Source organism: Hirundo rustica, chromosome 10 (genome assembly GCF_015227805.2).
Source record: "Hirundo rustica isolate bHirRus1 chromosome 10, bHirRus1.pri.v3, whole genome shotgun sequence".
NCBI lineage: Eukaryota > Metazoa > Chordata > Aves > Passeriformes > Hirundinidae > Hirundo > Hirundo rustica.
Genome location: NC_053459.1, coordinates 2,280,525 through 2,298,574, shown reverse-complemented (window position 1 = coordinate 2,298,574; position 18,050 = coordinate 2,280,525). Strand labels below are relative to the sequence as shown.

Sequence of the window (18,050 nt, the reverse complement as noted above, 5' to 3'; positions counted from 1 at the left end):
GTAAAAAGGCTGTCAAAAAAAAAAGAAAAAAAAGAAGAAAAAGAAAAAAAAAAAAAAAAAAAAAAAAAAAAAAAAAAAAAAGGAAGGCTTTACTTAGCAGCCTAACAAAACAAGCTTCAAAAAAAGGAGAAATAGTGTCCCAAAACAAATGAGCCAGAGAGGGAAAATGTTAGTTGAAAAGTAAATATTTAACAGGGCCCGTACCTGCTAAGAGAAAGACAAAAAAGCTTGAAAAAAACCCCTGATGACAAGAGGTTTTTGCTGCAGAAAGAAAGGATGGCCATAGGATTTGGAAGTACTTACAGTTCTTTTCTGCACTACTGACTACGTTAGAGTCATCAGCCTGAGCTTGGCTCTCCATTACACTGCACAGAGCCTTCAGATTATTCACTCCCTGACACGAATTCCTCTCACAAGGCTTCTTTACACTTCCCTTGGTACCCCCAGCTTTCTGACTGCCATCACGAGCCTTCAAGGTTTAGCGCTGGGAGACAAAGCAGCGGCCTCCTGATGCAAAGATTAACGGCGCTCCACAAAGAAGTGCAGCCACATGAATTATCCACAGGACTTTCATTCCCCAGAGCCCGCTGCCCAGAGCAGTGTGGGACAGGCACACACACACACACCCCATCCATCCCCCAGAGACGTCCTGGGGCTGGAGGGCACAGCCAGCAGCTTCTCCTTGTGGGTTCTTCCCTCTGGATCCGCGATGGGCGGAGTGGCAGCGGCTCTCCCAGCTCCTTCTGCTCCGTGCTGAGCAATCCCAGAGCAGATGGCGCTCGGGGCTTACACCTGGAGCAGTGCTTAGCAATCTCAGAAATGCACTCCGACGTGCACTTCCCCTAAACTGGCTTTGCCGTTTCCTAAACAAGAATTCATCCTCATGGATAAGGAGCTCCACAGTCACTTGGCTCAAAGGGAGTCCATCATCCAATTCCGGTAAGCGCTACTCAGCGGGGATGCAAAAAGAGGCTTTGGCAGCACCCGTTGCTGTTGCCAGCCAGCATCTTCCAGGTCCTCAAGTCACTCCAAGCAGCTCAATTTCCCTTCTCAAGCTGCACCACTACAGCTATCTGATATGGTCCCCTTACTCCAGGCAGCCCTTAGAGAAAAGAAAATGCAATCACTTCCCCAAATCTCAAACTGTCTTCTGATTGTAACTCCTCCTTAGTATGAGGCTCATTAATAAAAGCCCTTTTATGGATTCATCCAAGTGAAGAACAGCCATGCAAGTTCAAGGGCTTTGCTAGTTTAGAAGAGAGAAAAGTGCTATATTTTATATAGCGGGAGATGAACTTACACAGCTTGCTGCCGTGGGACTTTGTTGGGCAGACCTTGTCCAGCAGGTTTGAAAAGAGATTAGACAATATTCACGGACAAAAGCTCTGTGAAGGACTGGGCAGAGATGTACCCCTGGCCATCCCCTCTGGAGAAGCTGTGCGCGTTTGGGAGTACGAAGTGACAGAGTTCAGAAAGGTGGCACAGCCACACTGGGTTCCTCAGGGTGTCCTCTGCCAGCACTGTCAGCCACAGCCTGCAGGGCTGAGTCAGCCCATGGGGTCACGACTCAAACACTCCTGACCTTCCTGCAGGGCACCCAAGCCCCTCACACACTGCCCCAAGGCCTGGCTGGCAGAGCAAGAAGCGCTGCCCCGTGGAGGCCAACCAGACACCACACATGGTGCCGGAAGAACTCGTCACCTTGCTCAGGTTTCTTTTGCACATACCAAAATCTAAAGCCTTGACTTGGTGGGTCAGCCCAGCAGTGAGCCCAGGGAATGCAGGAGTACGGATGAGGGCCACAGCAGCACCCCCACATGCAGTGGGGAGGGAAACAAATCTCCCAATACATGTCAACTTTTATGCCAACTTGATGTGTTGCATGTGTGACTACTGCAGAAACCAACCTGGGTAATTGCAGCCATCTGCACCCATTACTACCATTTGTACGTGTATTCATAGAAACTGCACATTAGTTAGGCATGCCATTGCACAACCGTATTAACCAGCTAATTAATTAGAAGAACAGACCTCCTCTGCTTAGGAGGAGCCCATCACCCACTAATCACAAGAATATAGTTTCTCCATCTGGTAGATCACTTGCTCCCTCCCCAAGGTCACCAGGGAAGGTGCAGCTGGCCTGCAGTCCTCAGGAGGCTGTGCTGGGGTGGTGAGCATTCTGTTTAAGTGACTTCCTTTGTGCAGCAAGGCTCCAAGACCATGGCTGCTTCTGGAAACACGACCATGGCACTCCCACAGCGCTTTTGGATTGCCTCAGGTGACCTCTGGATTAAGCACCAAGCATCCTTGCACCCCTCCCAGCGCTCATTTGCCCAGCACAGGAGGGCTCATTGCATGTCCCTACCAGGGCAGCACTCTGGCAGCCCAAGTGCACATCCCATACAACCCCTCCTGCCAAGCTGGGCCCTCTCCTGGCTCCTTTTCTGCAGCCAACTCCCAAAGCAACAGCAGATTATAACTATACAGGGGACGGCTGTGTCCCAGTGCTTCCCTGACATATGCTTCTATCTTCAGTCAGGAGCTCTGGATTTAAATTTAGGGATGGAGCAGGAGGTTAGGTTTCAGAGTTCCAAGATAAATCCCCTGGGAGGAAGCAATGAGGCCAGATTTTTGTCCCCAGCCTTACAGCAGATGGGAGCAGGGAGTCAGTTCTGTCGAGCAAAGCACACTCTGGTGGAGCCCTGAAAGGCTGTGCCAAACTTCCCAGCTCTTTGAGGACCTGCTGGAGCTCCAGCCCCCTGTACCAGCTGCTGCTGCTCCAGCCCCAACGGGGAGGTCACAACTACTGCTGAACACCCAGATTTTGGGTAGAAAAATGTGGTTCCAGCTACTGCCTTATAATAACTCCTCCTATTACAGCAAAGGGCAGCAGCATCTGCTTCAGGCTGTATCACTGCCTCCATCAGCCCCCCATCCCTTTCTAAACAAGTGTTTGTGTCAAGGGGGAATAAGCTACAGGCCCAACAGCTTTGGCCATTTTTCATTCATGATGAAAAAAGGAACAAGTAAGTTTCAAATCATTGTGAAATATTTGTGAAAAAGCCAAACCCCTCCTGCATGCATGAAATGCGGTGCTGAAGAAGTTACTACAATCCAATAAAGCATAAAATTCTTTCATCATTTTACAATATAAATGCTTACTCTAGTTATAGACAAGTTCAAGACAACTCCACAGTAGACTTAACTTTGGTTTTCCTAAAGCTAGAGAAAATTTTCTATCTTTATAAATTTTTCAAAAAGAAAAAAAAAAAGGAAAAAAAATTTCCATTGCTCCCAGATGTGGGAGACTGGTTGCAGCTGATGGTGCTCTGTCAAGTGGGACCTGTGCAAATCCTGCACGTGGAGCACCGCAGTTGTTGACTAGGCTCTGATGACTTTTACACTTGTCAGGAAGCCTTCTGGTATCTCCTGCCCAACCCTCTCATTCTACAGCTCCAGAGAAGTCCCAAGCTCTGCAAAACCAGCAAAACACCAGGGTGTAGCTCCTGCCTACAGCTCCTCTGAAGTGCTGCAAAGGGTCCGGGGCAGGACCGAGGGCTGAAGGAAGGGGACCACAACACACAGGCACTTGGATCATTTCTAGATGATTCTGCTGCAGGACCACTTCACTGTACATGTTTAACACACAGGCACTGTCCTCACACTCTTCTCCAAGCACAGCAAAGCACCAAATTACGTGGATTGGATCTGTGATTTGGGCCAGTGCCTTCTGAACTAAGGAAAAATGCCTTAGAGAAACTGCATTTGAACATGGTCTGAGCAATGCTGTCTTCCCCCCTCCCCTGTCTCCCACAGGAGGCACAGAGCCAGGGCAAGCCTTCTGGGAGACCCTGCACCCATGGGTGCTCCCACCCTGCCCACTCCAGCCAGTGGGAAGTGCTCCCTGGGCTGAGTTATCCTCTGACCACCTCGGCCGCGCTGAATCCAAAAGTCATCCAAACAGAACCTGCTGTCCTGGGCTCCTCCATCATCTGGGAAGCAGCAAACATGCTGAGTTAAGTGCAAGGTAGGCAGTATTTTTATTTGGTTAATTAGAATGGCTCATCAAATGAAAACAAAGGAGTGATTTACTGCAGAACTGGTACAGGTAGTTGTTGCATAAGGACATTCCTGCATATTTGGCTGCATTAGGAACATTTTTTAATTAACAGTTTCTCCTTGGCTAAAGCTAACCATAGAAAATAAAGAAAGAGAAGTTTCACACAAAGATACTGCCGAATCCCTCAACTGCCAGCTCCTTTTTTTTCTGCAGGGAGGATTTTAAATTAAAAGCAGATTGCCTTCATTAGCGTTACCAGAAGCCATGTAACTGCCAAAGCTGACAGAAACACAACTGTGATTTGCAGATTTGGCAAGTGCCATTTTCTCTTTCTGCAAACGTGGGTAATGTCATTTGTATTAAAGGGCTTTTGTGTGGGGGACACTGCAAAAAAAAAAAAAAAAAAAAAAGTCCTTCCCCAGGAGAGGAAAAACATCTCCAGAGCAGCAATTAAGTAATCTGGGGCTCTCAAGTTTTCTCTCCTTGTTAACTTCATAAGAAAGTTCATTGCATTAAATTTGTGTGGAAAATGGTCAGACAGAATGAATGTTACAAATTGTCTTCTCCTGGTGACTGAGCAGAACACAGTAGCAAGCCCAAAATAAACATTTCAACAGTGATCTCTGACATATAGCCATACTCAAGCTTTCCATGACACGCTGCCAAACCCTCAGAAGCCATACAGCATGGATCTCACCAAAATCCCTGTTTTCTTTACTTCATTTTAGCTGATGGTCGGAAAGTTACATTTCTGCCGAGGGCAGCTGTGTTTGAGGCTTCATGCTCCGCTCCAGAGACCCACCTTGGTGATGAGGGGAAAGCCTGGGGAGCGTTTTTACTCTGATTGCTGCGGGAATAGCTGTGCAGAGCTGCAGAGCAGAGCGGGGACGAGTGAAGGGACTCCACATGCCCTGCTCCCCTCCCTGGTGCGTCAGTGTCCCCAAATTCTGCTGTCCAGCCCCAGGAGGAACACTGAAGATACATAAGCGAGGTGTTAAAACCCACACAAGGTGCATTTCCGTTTGTGTTAGCTGTGACACGGCTGAACCGAGCCGCTGATGTGACAGCAGAGGCGCAGGGCAGGGTGCCAGCCCGGACCCCGTGCGCTCCCTGGGGCTGGGAACACGGAGCTCCAGCAGTGCCCTGCTGTGCGCCGCTGGCACAGCTGGAGCCACGGGCAGCGCCTGCTGCGGGGCACACAGAGCCCCCTGCCACGGGAAAACCATGGCAAATACAGCATGGGGACTCCAGAGAAATGGGCAACGTCCTAAAAGAACCCAGATGCTCAGTGGCATGGCACTAGAGACCACAGCACCCCCAGTGAAGGAAGGATCGCTTCCCCCAGCTGCAGCCAAAACGGGGAGGTCTGAACGCACTGCTAAACTCTGCAGGAAGTAATCCAGCACAGTATTACCACAGTCACAAATGTAAAGTCTGTCTGCAGTAATTAGGATTGTACTACATATGATTTATTAGACACTGTCTTATAATCAAGACTAAAATAGCTGCCTACATTGTAGTTACCAGCTTCTTAACTGCCTAAAAATAAAGTGACAAACGTAATGCGGTGCCAGACGTGGAACCAGGAGAAATAATGTTAACCTACACGGAGGCTGCAAAGGTAACCACAGCGTGCCTGCTGGCAACCTTCAATCCAGCCTGGAGTTAAACACTCCGTGACTCTGCAATTTTGGTTTGTATCTTCAAAAGAACCGGAGAGGCCACTTCTGTCTCTGTAGTCCGACTCTGTTTCAGCACACAGCGAAGAGTTCATTATCCGTGGAACTAAGCACTAAGTAATGAGTTAACAATAATTAAACTGAAAGAGACACAGATTAAAGGAATTTATTATTCCCTGATCTGCCAAGCAAATTGTTTAGATACCTGCAATCAATGAGTAATGATGAAACAGAACAAAACCCCAACAAACCAAAGAGCCAACAAAAGGCTTGTAAAAATCTGTTCAGTAAGGCCCATGAATCTTCGTTAGGATGAACAGCACAGCATTTTAATCAACAAAACCCCCTGTCTTTATGTATCACGAGATCAGAGGCAGAATGTGGCCCAAAATTATGCCGTTGCTGTTTATTATTCATGTATCACAGGACTGATGAAGATTTATGGTCCCATTGTGCTAAGTACTGTACGGTGAAATTCAGAGAAATGGTGAGAATCAGTACCCCGAGACTTTGTAATTCAAAGACAAATTACAGAAACAAGGTATTGTAATTTAAAGACAGTAATGAACAGATGGGGATTGGAGATACAGACAGATTAAGCAACTTGCTCAAGGTCATGCCAGACACATGTGCCAGAGCAGAAGATTTAACTGATCTCTGGAGTACCAGCACGGGTTTTCACTCATGTAGGAGGATGCTGTTGCTCCTCTTTGATTTCACTAGATGTCATATTTCATAAGCTAATAAATAAGTTCAAAAATTGCTAATGTTACATGGCAGTACAGGAAGGATTTTCTTTCATCCCTCCCTCCTCAGAAGACCATCATTAACAAAAGTCCTCTGCCTACACCTGCTCTGTGTGTGGCACAATTTCAGCATTTGCACAGAATCACAGTATAATTGAAGTCTATAGGTGTTCTGCAGCCATCTAGTCCAACCCAAAGCAAGACAAACTAGAGCAGATTCTCCAAGACCTGGTCCACTCAAACTCTGAGTACCTTCAAGGATGGAGATGGACATCACAGCACTTCTCTGGACTCTGTGCCTGTGTTCAATCATTTGGGTTGAAAAAGTCCTTCCATGTATGAAATGAGAATTTCCCCAGTACCAGCTCGTGTCCACCACCTCCTATCCTTCTGCCACACACCAAGTCCAGCTCTGTCTCCTCTGTTCCCACGCTGAGAAGCTGCAGGCAGCAGTGGGATCTCCTCTAGCCCTCTTTCTTCTGGCCTTCACTGGCTGAACAAGCCAGTGTTCAGAGCTGCCCCTTGGGCACGCTCCAGCCCCACCAGCACGTGGTGGCTGTGGCAGATCAGCCCCACTGTAGCTGTACCTTTCCTGCACAGCTACCCTGGAATGGGGCATCGTGCTCCAGACGCAGCCCCAAAGCCACCAAACACAAGACTGTAAGGCACTTCACGCCGTTTGTTTTTTTTTTAAGGATGCAAATACCTAATTTTCTTCTATCAGTTATTGTACTTTAGTCCATTCTACACTACACAAACCCTGCAGCCTCCAGTTTACAGAATAACACAGGAACAATGCTTTTGCACACCACTTGTGGACATTTGCTATTCCAGGGCTCTCAGTCTCATTTTTCGGTGGCTCCCAGAGAAACCTCTGCTCCCATAAGAACCCTGGGAAGGGACATCTCACAAGTCTTTTTATGTAGCTGGCACAAAGGATAGCCAGGTCAGCCTGAGTGATGTAAAGTGCTCAAAATATATCAGCGACAGCAGGATAACACAAGACACCATGCTGCCGGTCACAAATACATCAGCAGACACATTTAGGAATTTCAATCCTAAAACTCGTCACACGGTGTTTTGCTAACAGTGAAAAATATTTAATTTACGTCTGTGACAGGAGATCTCTTCAGTGCAAGGCAAACAGTAGCAGCAGTGTTACTAATTAAACCAAAACTCAAGCTCCCAGACAGCTGATCCAGGATAGTGGGAGAAGTGATACTGCATTTCAACACAGTGGCTTTCTCTCCTGGTTTACAAGTAAAATGTGCCCCTTGTCAAAAGGTGTTTGCTCTCTGTTTATTTTAAGAATAAAGTCACAGCTTAAGCTTTGCTTATTTATATTTGCTGGCACCTATGAAGATTTACCAACAAAAAATTCATTTTAATTAGTTCTGCAGAAGCGCTATCCACGTTTGGTTTAGGTTTTCCCTGAATGTACTGCCCTGAGGAGCAGCACGATCAGTCCACTCCTGATCCAGAAGGTTTGGCATAGAGACATTTGGGGCTTTAGTGATCCCACAACTGAACGGTGCAGGACGTGGATATGGCAAAACAAGCCGTCTCCCATGCTGCTGCGCAGATGGGACAAAGCAGCTGGGTGTTAGAGGCAAGCTCTGGATGCCAATGGCACTTTTATACCAACTGTGAAAGCAGAGCAATGGAGTCCCAGCTTTGGGACGAGCCATTCCTCCATTTATGGACACATTTATAGCCACACCGAGCAAAGGTACGTGCTACATCAAAATACAGGGATCACATCATGCCCCAAAGAGCACTTTGCCTGTGAGAGGGGTGGTTGTGGGCACAGGGCACACAGCCAGGTAGCACTCACCTTGAGGTGAGGACAAGCTCAGCACGCGGCCACCTGAAAAGTTCATGTTTTGGGCACAGAACAGACCCACCACGAATCACAGAACTGTTTCGGTTGGGAAGGACCTCTAAGATCATGGAGCCCAGCCATTAACCCAGCACTGCCAAGCCCACCTCTTGCAAAAGGCAAACTGCAAGGCTGCTCTGACCTCCCCAGGCTCTTCCCGAGGTCTCCTCCACACCAATCCCCCAAGACACAGCAGTGGCTGGGGCGCTGCTACAACCCACTGCCACGGTGCAGGATGGGCACAGGCTGGGGAGCTGCAGCTGAGTCCAAGGGATTTCTTCCCACAGGTTCCCACTATTGTGCAGCCCTTCCTCAAATTCACAGCAGATGTGTCCCTCAGCTACGCTTTGGCCTTGAGAGCCTCTCTAATAAAAATACCAACCTCCTCCTCCTCCCTCATCATGGAAGCCTCTCTGAGACCTCCCGCAAACGCAAGAGGAGAGAGAGACAGAGGGGCTCTTCTGCAGGGGTTATTTGGTATTCTGTCACAAAGCCAAACAGATGTCTGTAAAAATCTAAACTGGTTCTACAAGTGTTTGAAACCCGTGCAGCTGCGCACGGCGAGCAACTGCACCGGGGTAGAAGACCACTGCTCACATCCAGGGACCGGAGTTTAATAAACCAAACTTCCTGCGGGTTGCTCAAGCGCTCTCCTTCCAATTGAGCGTTTATGGCAGAGGAAACTGCTGAAACAAAAAAAGCCAAGTGGCTTTTCCAGCTCCACGGTGAAAATTTGCATCCAGATGGGGACTGGGAGCAGACCTCCCCGGTGCCAGAGCCAGACAGTAATTACAGCACCCGATTTCACCACGCAGCTTATCTGGGGAGGAACAGACGAGACTCTGGGACAGCAGCCCTCACACAAAAGTCTGCTGTGCTTGGCACTCACTTCAGGATCAATTATACAACGAAATCAGCGCAGACTTCCATGCAACAACATGAGCTGAGAGCACAAGAGACCGGAGCAGCCTCTCTATAGCTGTATTTTTAAAAATGTAAAATTAATGCTAATTTCTGACAGTGCTTTTATTACGTTTTTATTTATGAACGAAAATTACAACTATGAATTTCTAAAATACTCCTATTTTAGAAATATGCCCATCCAACTGAATTATACAGGATAGTTTTACAATCCTATAAAATATGATTTTTTTGCAAGCCAAAACTATTTGTCATAGAGTATCTGCATTTTAGTAATATAAAAGATTGACTGTCTACATGAGTACTATCATGTTGCTTCCCAAAACCACAGCAAAACTTCTGTTGTTGTTTTCCTCTCTTTGTTATACTTCAGAAGAATGCATGGCAATTGAAAAACTGTTTTTATTCATGTTGCTAGCACAGGAGTCTGTAACAGCTGGGTAATTCTGTATTTCTGATTCCTGCTGCACTATACAGAAGAGCACAGAAAATCAAATTAGTTTTATAATTCCTGTACAGGCAACACAGTTGTGATGAGTGTATTTTTTAAAGCTCAGAAGCAAGAGCATTGTGAAAAACTGTCACAGCGCTCTGCTTATTTGAACTTTAAGAAAGAAAAGTTTTCCATATCTGAAGAATTCCAAGTAAAACAGGAACAGATTACCGGGCAGAAGGGACTGACCAAGCTCGCAGCCCTGTCACGTTCAGACAAGCATTTTAAGTGTCTGCAGTCTAAAGCTTCATTATTTTTTTGCAGAACAATCTGGCAACGGAGGAAACACGATTCCCTGGGAATCAAATGTTACTTAAAGACAGGTTTCACCTGTCAGGGATAAAACATATTCTGAGCAACAGAGTGTCAGGGTAAACAGACATCAGAAGAGAGGGCGGTCTGTCCTTCACGGCTAACAGAGAATGGAGGAGATTTTCTGCTTTCATCGAGTTTTGAATTTTATCTAGCTTTTGTAACTTTGAGGGGACCTATTCTAATGCAATGGCAGCTACAGCAGTGTTGTGCAAACAAACTGCAAAACACGGGGGAATAACCTTCGAGCAACTCCCATGAGGGTTCCTACAAGCTTTAGGATCTGCCTTCCCTGGGTCTGTCCCCATCACCACGGGGCAGAGCTACCCTCACAGCCATCAGTAAGACACAGACAGCAAAACAAAAGTCTCACTTTTTCCCAGGTAAATTTAAAGATGAAGACATTATTACAGCACCCGTGCAGGTGGCGTGTCTGCCCCACAGTCTGCCCACTCCACCTCTCCTTCCTTCTCACAGCTGTGCCTGGGAGTCAGGATTTGGAGGAAAATTGAAAAAGAAGGCCCAACTCTGGCCTAACTTACAGAGGTGGAAAGGAGTGATTTAGGATTTTCAGAAAGATTCAATCTATGAAGCAAGTTCAGCAGGGGCAGAGAAAGCTGAGGAGAGCACTTGATGGTGACTTTCCTGCCACCCTACCAGAGGAAGCACGTCCAGCCCCTTTCTGAATGAACACTCAGCAGAAGGAGAAGCCAAGAAGGTGACTCTAGGTTTGCTCCATGCCCTCTGCAGGGCAGGACATGGCAGGGACATGAGAGGCTGTCTGCCTGTCCCCAGGGGAGGCAGAGCCCAGCCCTGCTGCTGTGGAATGGGATGTGCCTCCATCAGGGGACACCCCACCACTGCAGGACAGGACAACTCGCTGAAGGCAGCTCTCTACAGGGGCTTTGGTTACAGCTTCCCTGAGCAGAAGCAACATGAGCACTCACCAGCATGGGGGAAAGCAGTGCTCCTGTCTGGAGGCAACACCTGCCCTGTGACAGAAGCTGGGCAGAGCCAGCTGTATGCCAGGGCAGCCTGCTGTTCTGGCAGCATCCCCTCCCTGGGACCAGCTGCCTGCTGCATGTACACAGAAGCATCCCATGGGGCAAAGAAAGAAACCCAATATACAGAAACATGTAGCATTCAGCAGGGACCTGGGCAGCAAACAGAAATTAAAGCTGTTTTCCCCAAGGAAGCTGGTGGATTTCCACAGAATTGAGATGTCTATTCCCCTGGTCTTCCCCTGAAATTCTGAGTTGAATGCTAGAAGCAAATAGAAAATTTCTCCCTGTGCCAGTGACAGCTGTCAGTCACTCCCCCAGCTGCCCTGCTCCTCATGGCCACAGCCCCACAGACAAGCAGGAGGAACACTCGAGCTGCTGCCACGAGACCAGAGCTGCAGCACTCCAGCCACACAGTGCTGAGACTACTGCAGACAGCAGGGCCAGGATATTGCTCAGACCAACAGCCCTCTGAGGCTGGAGCCATCCTTTCATGCTGCCTTCCCCTGCCATACTGTGCCTAATGCAATTTGATGCTGCAATAAAAATAGATGATCCTCAACCCCCCTCCCCAGCGCAGTGGGCACTGGTGGCTCAGGCACAGAGCCGTGCTCAGCTGCTGCTCGTGGGCAGGTGCTCATGGCCTCTGCTCCTCTGTGCCCAGTTATAGCTGTTGTGACCTACAAGGAAAAAGCCCTGGCTTTAAACTCACATTTCTGAATACGAAGTTACCAGCTCCCACCCTGCCTGTGGCTAAGCCAAAGCACACTTAATTATTGAAATCACCCAGAGGAATATATTTATCTGGTCCCCTCCACGTGAGACGACTGCACTGAAAGCAATAGAACATTAAACCAACTGGTTTACAATCACTGCCAAAACCACACATCTCCTATCCAGCCCATCCGGAGAGCCCAGACACACTGAGTGACATGTGTTCTTAAATAAAATAAAACAGGGCACTTGCAAGGCAGGAACTGGAAAAGAAGAGATGAGGTGAGCTCTGCAGTTTCACACAGTGCTGCTGGTGGGTGTCTCCAGCTAAACATCTGTGCAAATTTTCTGGAAAAAGAAATAGCAGGCTTTTGCTTCACCAACAAAAGAAGCTGTTGAAATAGGGGTTTGTTTTTTTTTTTCAGACACAGCTGATAAGGATAATTACTCGGTGGAGAGCTCAGTCATCCATCTCACGGGCGACAGAAAAGCAGATTCTCTTGAAAACCACGGCAGCCCCGAGAGCTGCGGGGACGGCGCCGGAGCGCCGGGTGAGGGAATGCCGCTAGAGGGCAGCGCTTTATTCCAGCGCGGATAAACGCCAGCGCGGATTTATTCCAGCGCGGATAAACGCCAGCGCGGATTTATTCCAGCGCGGATAAACGCCAGCGTGGATTTATCCCAGCGCGGAGAAACGCCAGCGTGGATTTATCCCAGCGCGGATTTATTCCAGCGCGGATAAACGCCAGCGTGGATTTATTCCAGCGCGGATAAACGCCAGTGTGGATTTATCCCAGCGCGGAGAAACGCCAGCGTGGATTTATCCCAGCGCGGAGAAACGCCAGCGTGGATTTATTCCAGCGCGGAGAAACGCCAGCGCGGATTTATCCCAGCACGGAGAAACGCCAGCGCGGAGAAACGCCAGCGCGGAGAAACGCCAGCACGGATTTATCCCAGTGCGGATTTATCCCAGCACGGAGAAACGCCAGCGCGGAGAAACGCCAGCGCGGATTTATCCCAGTGTGGATTTATCCCAGCGCGGAGAAACGCCAGCGTGGAGAAACGCCAGCGCGGATTTATCCCAGCGCGGAGAAACGCCAGCGCGGAGAAACGCCAGCGCGGAGAAACGCCAGCGCGGGCGCGCTCCCTGCGCGCACACCGCCCACCCCGAGCCGGGGGCACCGCTCGCTGCCCCCATGACATCCCCACCCAAACACCGCCACATGGGGGAAAAGTCACCGTTCCCCGGGGTTTGCCCGCCCAGAAATGGCACTCTGAACCCGACAGGCTACAAAGGCCGTTCTGATCCGCGCCGAACGAAGGCAGTTCATTAACGGGATGCTGTTGCGTCTGGGAGTCCTCGTGGAGCTGATCTTGAGAAACCCCTCTGGCCTGAGGAAATACAACCCAAATGGAACGACCGCCTCAAAAAGTGCTGGATCAACAGAGTGCTCCTTTTAGTCATGGGTACAGATCTTCCCTTGGGAATGGAGGAGCCCTGGATTTTATGTTTCAAAACACAGATGTAGGCTTGTCCCACTTTGGAAGTGCCAGCAGCTGAAATATCCTCCAAGATGGGATTTCATTACCCCCTTCCAAGAGCCTGATCAAGTCCCAGCTGGTTGCCAGACCTGTTCTCTACTTAGATAACACTTCTCTAAAGGGCTCAAACACATACACTTGACAATGTTTTCATCATAAAACCTAATTACACAGCTTAAAAGGACTAAAAGGTTTAAAAAATTGTTCTGATTCCTTTCAGCTGGGGAGCCAGGGAAGCATCTGTGTGGGATGTGTGACTGGATGGGCAGCCTGGCAAAGGACAGCTGCCTTTTTTCTGTACCCTCCTCTTCTTTGGCTGCCCTGCACCCACTGCCCACGTCAACAAGAGCAACATAAGAGCAAACCACGTCTAGGAAGGATTAGACTCAGCAATAAACAAACAAAGCAGAAGTCCAAACCGAACGGAGAACAAGGATCACGCACATTCACATCAAATCGCAACCCTCAGGTCGTCTCCAGTCCATGAAGGAATTACTGCTGCTCGAGACACTGGGGAGCAGCCACCCATCCAACATCACCCATCCAACACCAAGACACCCCTGTAAGTCAGAGGAAGCTGGATACCCCCCCACAGGCTGATATTTTGTGGTGTAGGTCACGGGGTAGGCTCACTCTCTTCTGTCCCAAGACAGCCAGTCCCTACCACAGGCACTAAGAAGCACCCCGATGCAGGGTTTGCCTCCCCTTCTGTCACCAGAGCAGGGACCCGCAGCGGGGCGATGGCGCCTGGCAGCAAGAACAGGAGGCAGCAGAAACAGAGAAAGGGGGTGTGGGTCATCCAAAAGGAGAGTGGGAACACTCTGCAACACACAGCAAAGCTGTGATCACGTTAGTAGTACAACTCATGGGAGCAAGTGGTGTAACTTTCCCAAACTCAAGGAGTAGGGGGCTTTTCCCCCCAGCCATAGAAACTTTCTTGTAGGCAGATTTTCACTCGAGACTCTGGGTGCATGGCTGTCTGTCAGGACTGCTAGCAGGAGCAGACACTGCTTTCATGTTTGGGAATTTTGCCATTGACTTCAAAGTACTGAGATATAACACCTTGTGTATTCCCTAAACACAGTTAATAACAGCACCTGACACATTTAAAGTGCTTAGACATGTTAAAGGCATTGTACAACATTAGCAAAAAACCAGGAAACCCTGTCTAGGTGGTTCGTGAGAAATCTGGTAAGCCCAGAGTCTATCCCTGCATCAGATGCTTATCTATTAGCCAGCTAATAACTGTGTGACCACTTCTCCAGCTGATCCCTACAGCCACAAGCAGGGACTACCTGCAGAGACACTAGATTATTCGTAATCCTCTTAAATCATAACTGAGAATACAGATTAGAAGGTGTAAAGCGCGTAGTGAGTGTTCTAAACCCAACACAAACACAGCCAATCTCAGTCTGAGTCAGAGCCTGCACGCTGGGAGCTCGCTGAACTCCTTCTGCAGGGCAGCTCTGGGGGTGCAGGCAGTGTGTGGTTTGGCTCCTGGGGCTGGGCTACTGCGACACCAACACGCACCAAGCAGTGCCTCGAGCCAGGGCAAGGCAAGGTCTCCTTGGAAAGGGACAAAGGAAAGGGCTTTTGTCTCCAGACAGCTCAGAAATAAAATAAAAACACAGTTCATGGGCTAACTCTCAAAACATAGAGAAGGCAACCATCAGGAAACCTCAGCACAGGTCCAGCTGAAGACAGCATTGAACCCACTTCATCAGCATCTCTTAACTTAGCCAAAAGTTGCCCAATCACAGAATCACCAAAGCTGGAAGAACTCTTCAATATCAACTCATCCAGTCATCAAGCCAGCACCAGCATAAGAACCCCTTATCCACATCTCTGAGTGACTCCACCACCTCGTCCGAATGATGCATGGCCACTCTTTCAGTGACACATTCTTTTTTTTCTAATATCTAATCTGAACTTGCCCTGGCACAACCATTTCCTCTCCTCTCACTTGAGGCATGGCAGAAGACACCTGCCCCTCCTCAGCTGTGTGCCCGTGGATGCATTCACGGTGTCAGGGGTGTACCCTGACAAGGCTCCGTGCAGGTGACAACCCCCATGGCCAGCAAGCTGAACTGCTGCCACCAAAACCAGCCTGAAACAATGAGCAAACGTGGAATTATAAACTGCATGATCCTGTACTTGGTACCTGTGGGGATACTGCAGGGAAGGTCTTGAGACTCCACTTTTGGAAACAGCAAAACTGGCACCAACCTTGGCACTAACCTGCACAGCTGCTAAATAGCACAGAGGATACACAACACTGCACTTCATCAGGACATTTCCAAGGTTATAGCTACCATCACTGATGTTTTAACTGCACTGGGCAAGTAATTCAGCGACACAAAAATGTGTTCCTGAACACGCATCAGTCAGGAGGTAATTACCAATGAAAACCATCAAGTCTGGAAGCTGTTTTAAACACTGGGCTAACGGTAGCAGCAGCAGGTTTATGTGTGGGACCTTCTTCCTCCAAGCACTTCTTTGTATTACTTTCCATGGGGTTTTCCTCAAGTTTTCATGGCATTTATCTACAGAGTTTCCCCGTCTGCAGCACCAGCCAAAGATGCCCGGTTTGATACTACAATTGTAACTACTGTGGCGTGTATGCTCCTACCAACACACAGCAGGAAACAGAACTCCTGGATCCTGGAAATCTGTGTCCTGACACTTCTGGAACCTCAACAATTTGCAGGTACAAGATGTTTCGCTGGCTGCTATCCTGCAGTAGGCGATACTTTTCCCGCAGGCGCTGCGAGCCTCAGTGACTGCCCGTAGTACTACCCTGTGTACAACGCTGCAGCCACCTTCAACGTGTTTGTAAACATTCAGCCTTCCAAGAACTTCCCACTCGAAACACGACAGCTAATGTACTCACATCTGCAATAATTAGATGCAAATTTTTAAAAAGCCGCTTTCTTGCTCGACTGGAGTGCTATTCTATTAATAGTGATGTTCAAATGATTCTGAAACTCCCCACTGTTTACCTCTGAGGACTGCTCGTTTTACTTTGGAAATTGACTCTCAGCTATAACTTGACAAGGTATTAATTTATTCACGTTTATGAGACACGTATATGGTTCAGCCTTCTCCATTCATTGGTCAGACAACAAATTGGTTTCTCTGAAAAATTACCTGATGAAATATTCAACATAAGGCACTGTGCAGCTTAGATGTGCACTACAAACTGCAGTTTTCCTGGGGTGTCCCTGTAGGTTGGCTCTGGCACGTTAGCCTGCATGCTTTCTGCTTTGTCTGGAGGAGGAAGCTCCCACAAGTGAGGAGAAGGCTCTTCGATACGGGTCACAAGTTGGTGTATCAAAACTTTGACGAGAATCTTAAAAAACCTTACAATGCATCAGCATATTTTCCCCAAGCCTTCAGAGAAAAAAAAAAAAAAAAGCAAAAAAACCAAACCCAACACAAATCAGACCTTGAATATTCTTTGCTATTTCAGTTGTTTCTACAAAGAGGAGGAAATCAACCAAGATTTATCCAAAGCCAGAATGAAGGCAAGAGGACACGCTCTAATGTAGGTTGCACAGGTTTCCTCTGCACTTCTTGTTTGACAGGGTCATTTTACTCCCGCTTCATTTTTAGTAAGTGGCAAATACCATTTACACGTTTGCTTCCCATCTAGAAGAAGATTTAAATAAATCAATTCCTCTCTCTCGCAACCTCGTGGCATTTTCCAGCTCCGACACCAAAACGCGTTACACTCTGATTTCCGAATCGAAACCCCGAAACCCGTTTCAGCTGCGCTCAGAACAGAAGCAACGAGACAATGAGAAAAAAGAATCACCGCCGAACACTTGGTGCGACCGCCCCCCCTCTCACAGTTCCGTTCGCATCGCCGCGGCCGGGAGAGCCCCTTCGCAGCCCGGGCAGCGCTGCCGGCGGTGCGGAGGGGCGAGGGGAGCCCGGCTCCCGGGGAAACCTCTCCGCTCCGACTTCTCGCCGCCCACGACCCGAGACAAACTCCGGCGTGGGGCGGCGAGCGCTCCCCCGCCCCCGCGGCTCCCGTGCCGTGCCCGGGCATCCCCCGGCCGGCAGCGGCCCCGGGGCTGCCCCGACCCCCGCGGGACTCACCGGAGATCTCGGCCTGGGGCACGCCGCTGAGGCTGAAGCCCTTGGCTCCATACAGCTGCCGGACCTCGGCGCAGCTCCTCGCCTTGCTGCCGCTGTCACCGCGAGCCGGGGCGGAGGCGACACACAGCAGCCAAAATCCCCACGGGAAGACGCGCATCCTTCTCCGCTGGCCCCGCCACCTGCCGTGCGAAGGGCAAAGCCAAGGGCCCGCGGCGCGGGGGCGGCCGGGGGGGCGCGGGGTGCGGCCCCCTCCGCGGGCAGCCCCGGCGGGACGGGCGGGCGAGGGCGGCGGGCGGGCGAGCCCCGGCTGCCCGCGGCGTGCGGAGAAGGCGCCGGCGAGCTCAGCCCCCCGGCGAGTGAGTTCAACCCCCGGCGAGTTCAGCCCCCGGACTCCGCCGCGGCTCGGCCGAGGGGGGGCGGGGGGGGGGGGGCAGAGATCCAAGTTCGGCCGCGCCGCTTCAAAGCCCCGGAGCGTGAGCGCGCTGAGGGCTTTTGTTCTTAGCGCGGTGCATCCCCGGGCAGTCCCGCCGCGATGCTGCCGGCTGCGGCGCCGCCGGGCCGGGCGGAGCGCGGCGGGGCGGGGCGGGGCGCGGGGCGGGCTG

The 18,050-nt window shown here is 49.7% G+C and overlaps 1 protein-coding gene across 1 annotated transcript in view; it reads right to left on the bottom strand.

Annotated features, from left to right (window-relative positions):
* GPC1 (glypican 1) overlaps positions 1–17,667 on the bottom strand; it is a 202,297-nt gene extending 184,630 nt beyond the window's left edge. The window contains exon 1 of the mRNA XM_040074106.2: positions 17,449–17,667. Coding sequence (XP_039930040.1) covers positions 17,449–17,605 — 157 coding nt within the window. The 5' untranslated portion in view covers positions 17,606–17,667. The remainder of the gene's footprint in view (positions 1–17,448) is intronic.
* Positions 17,668–18,050: the final 383 nt, after the last annotated feature.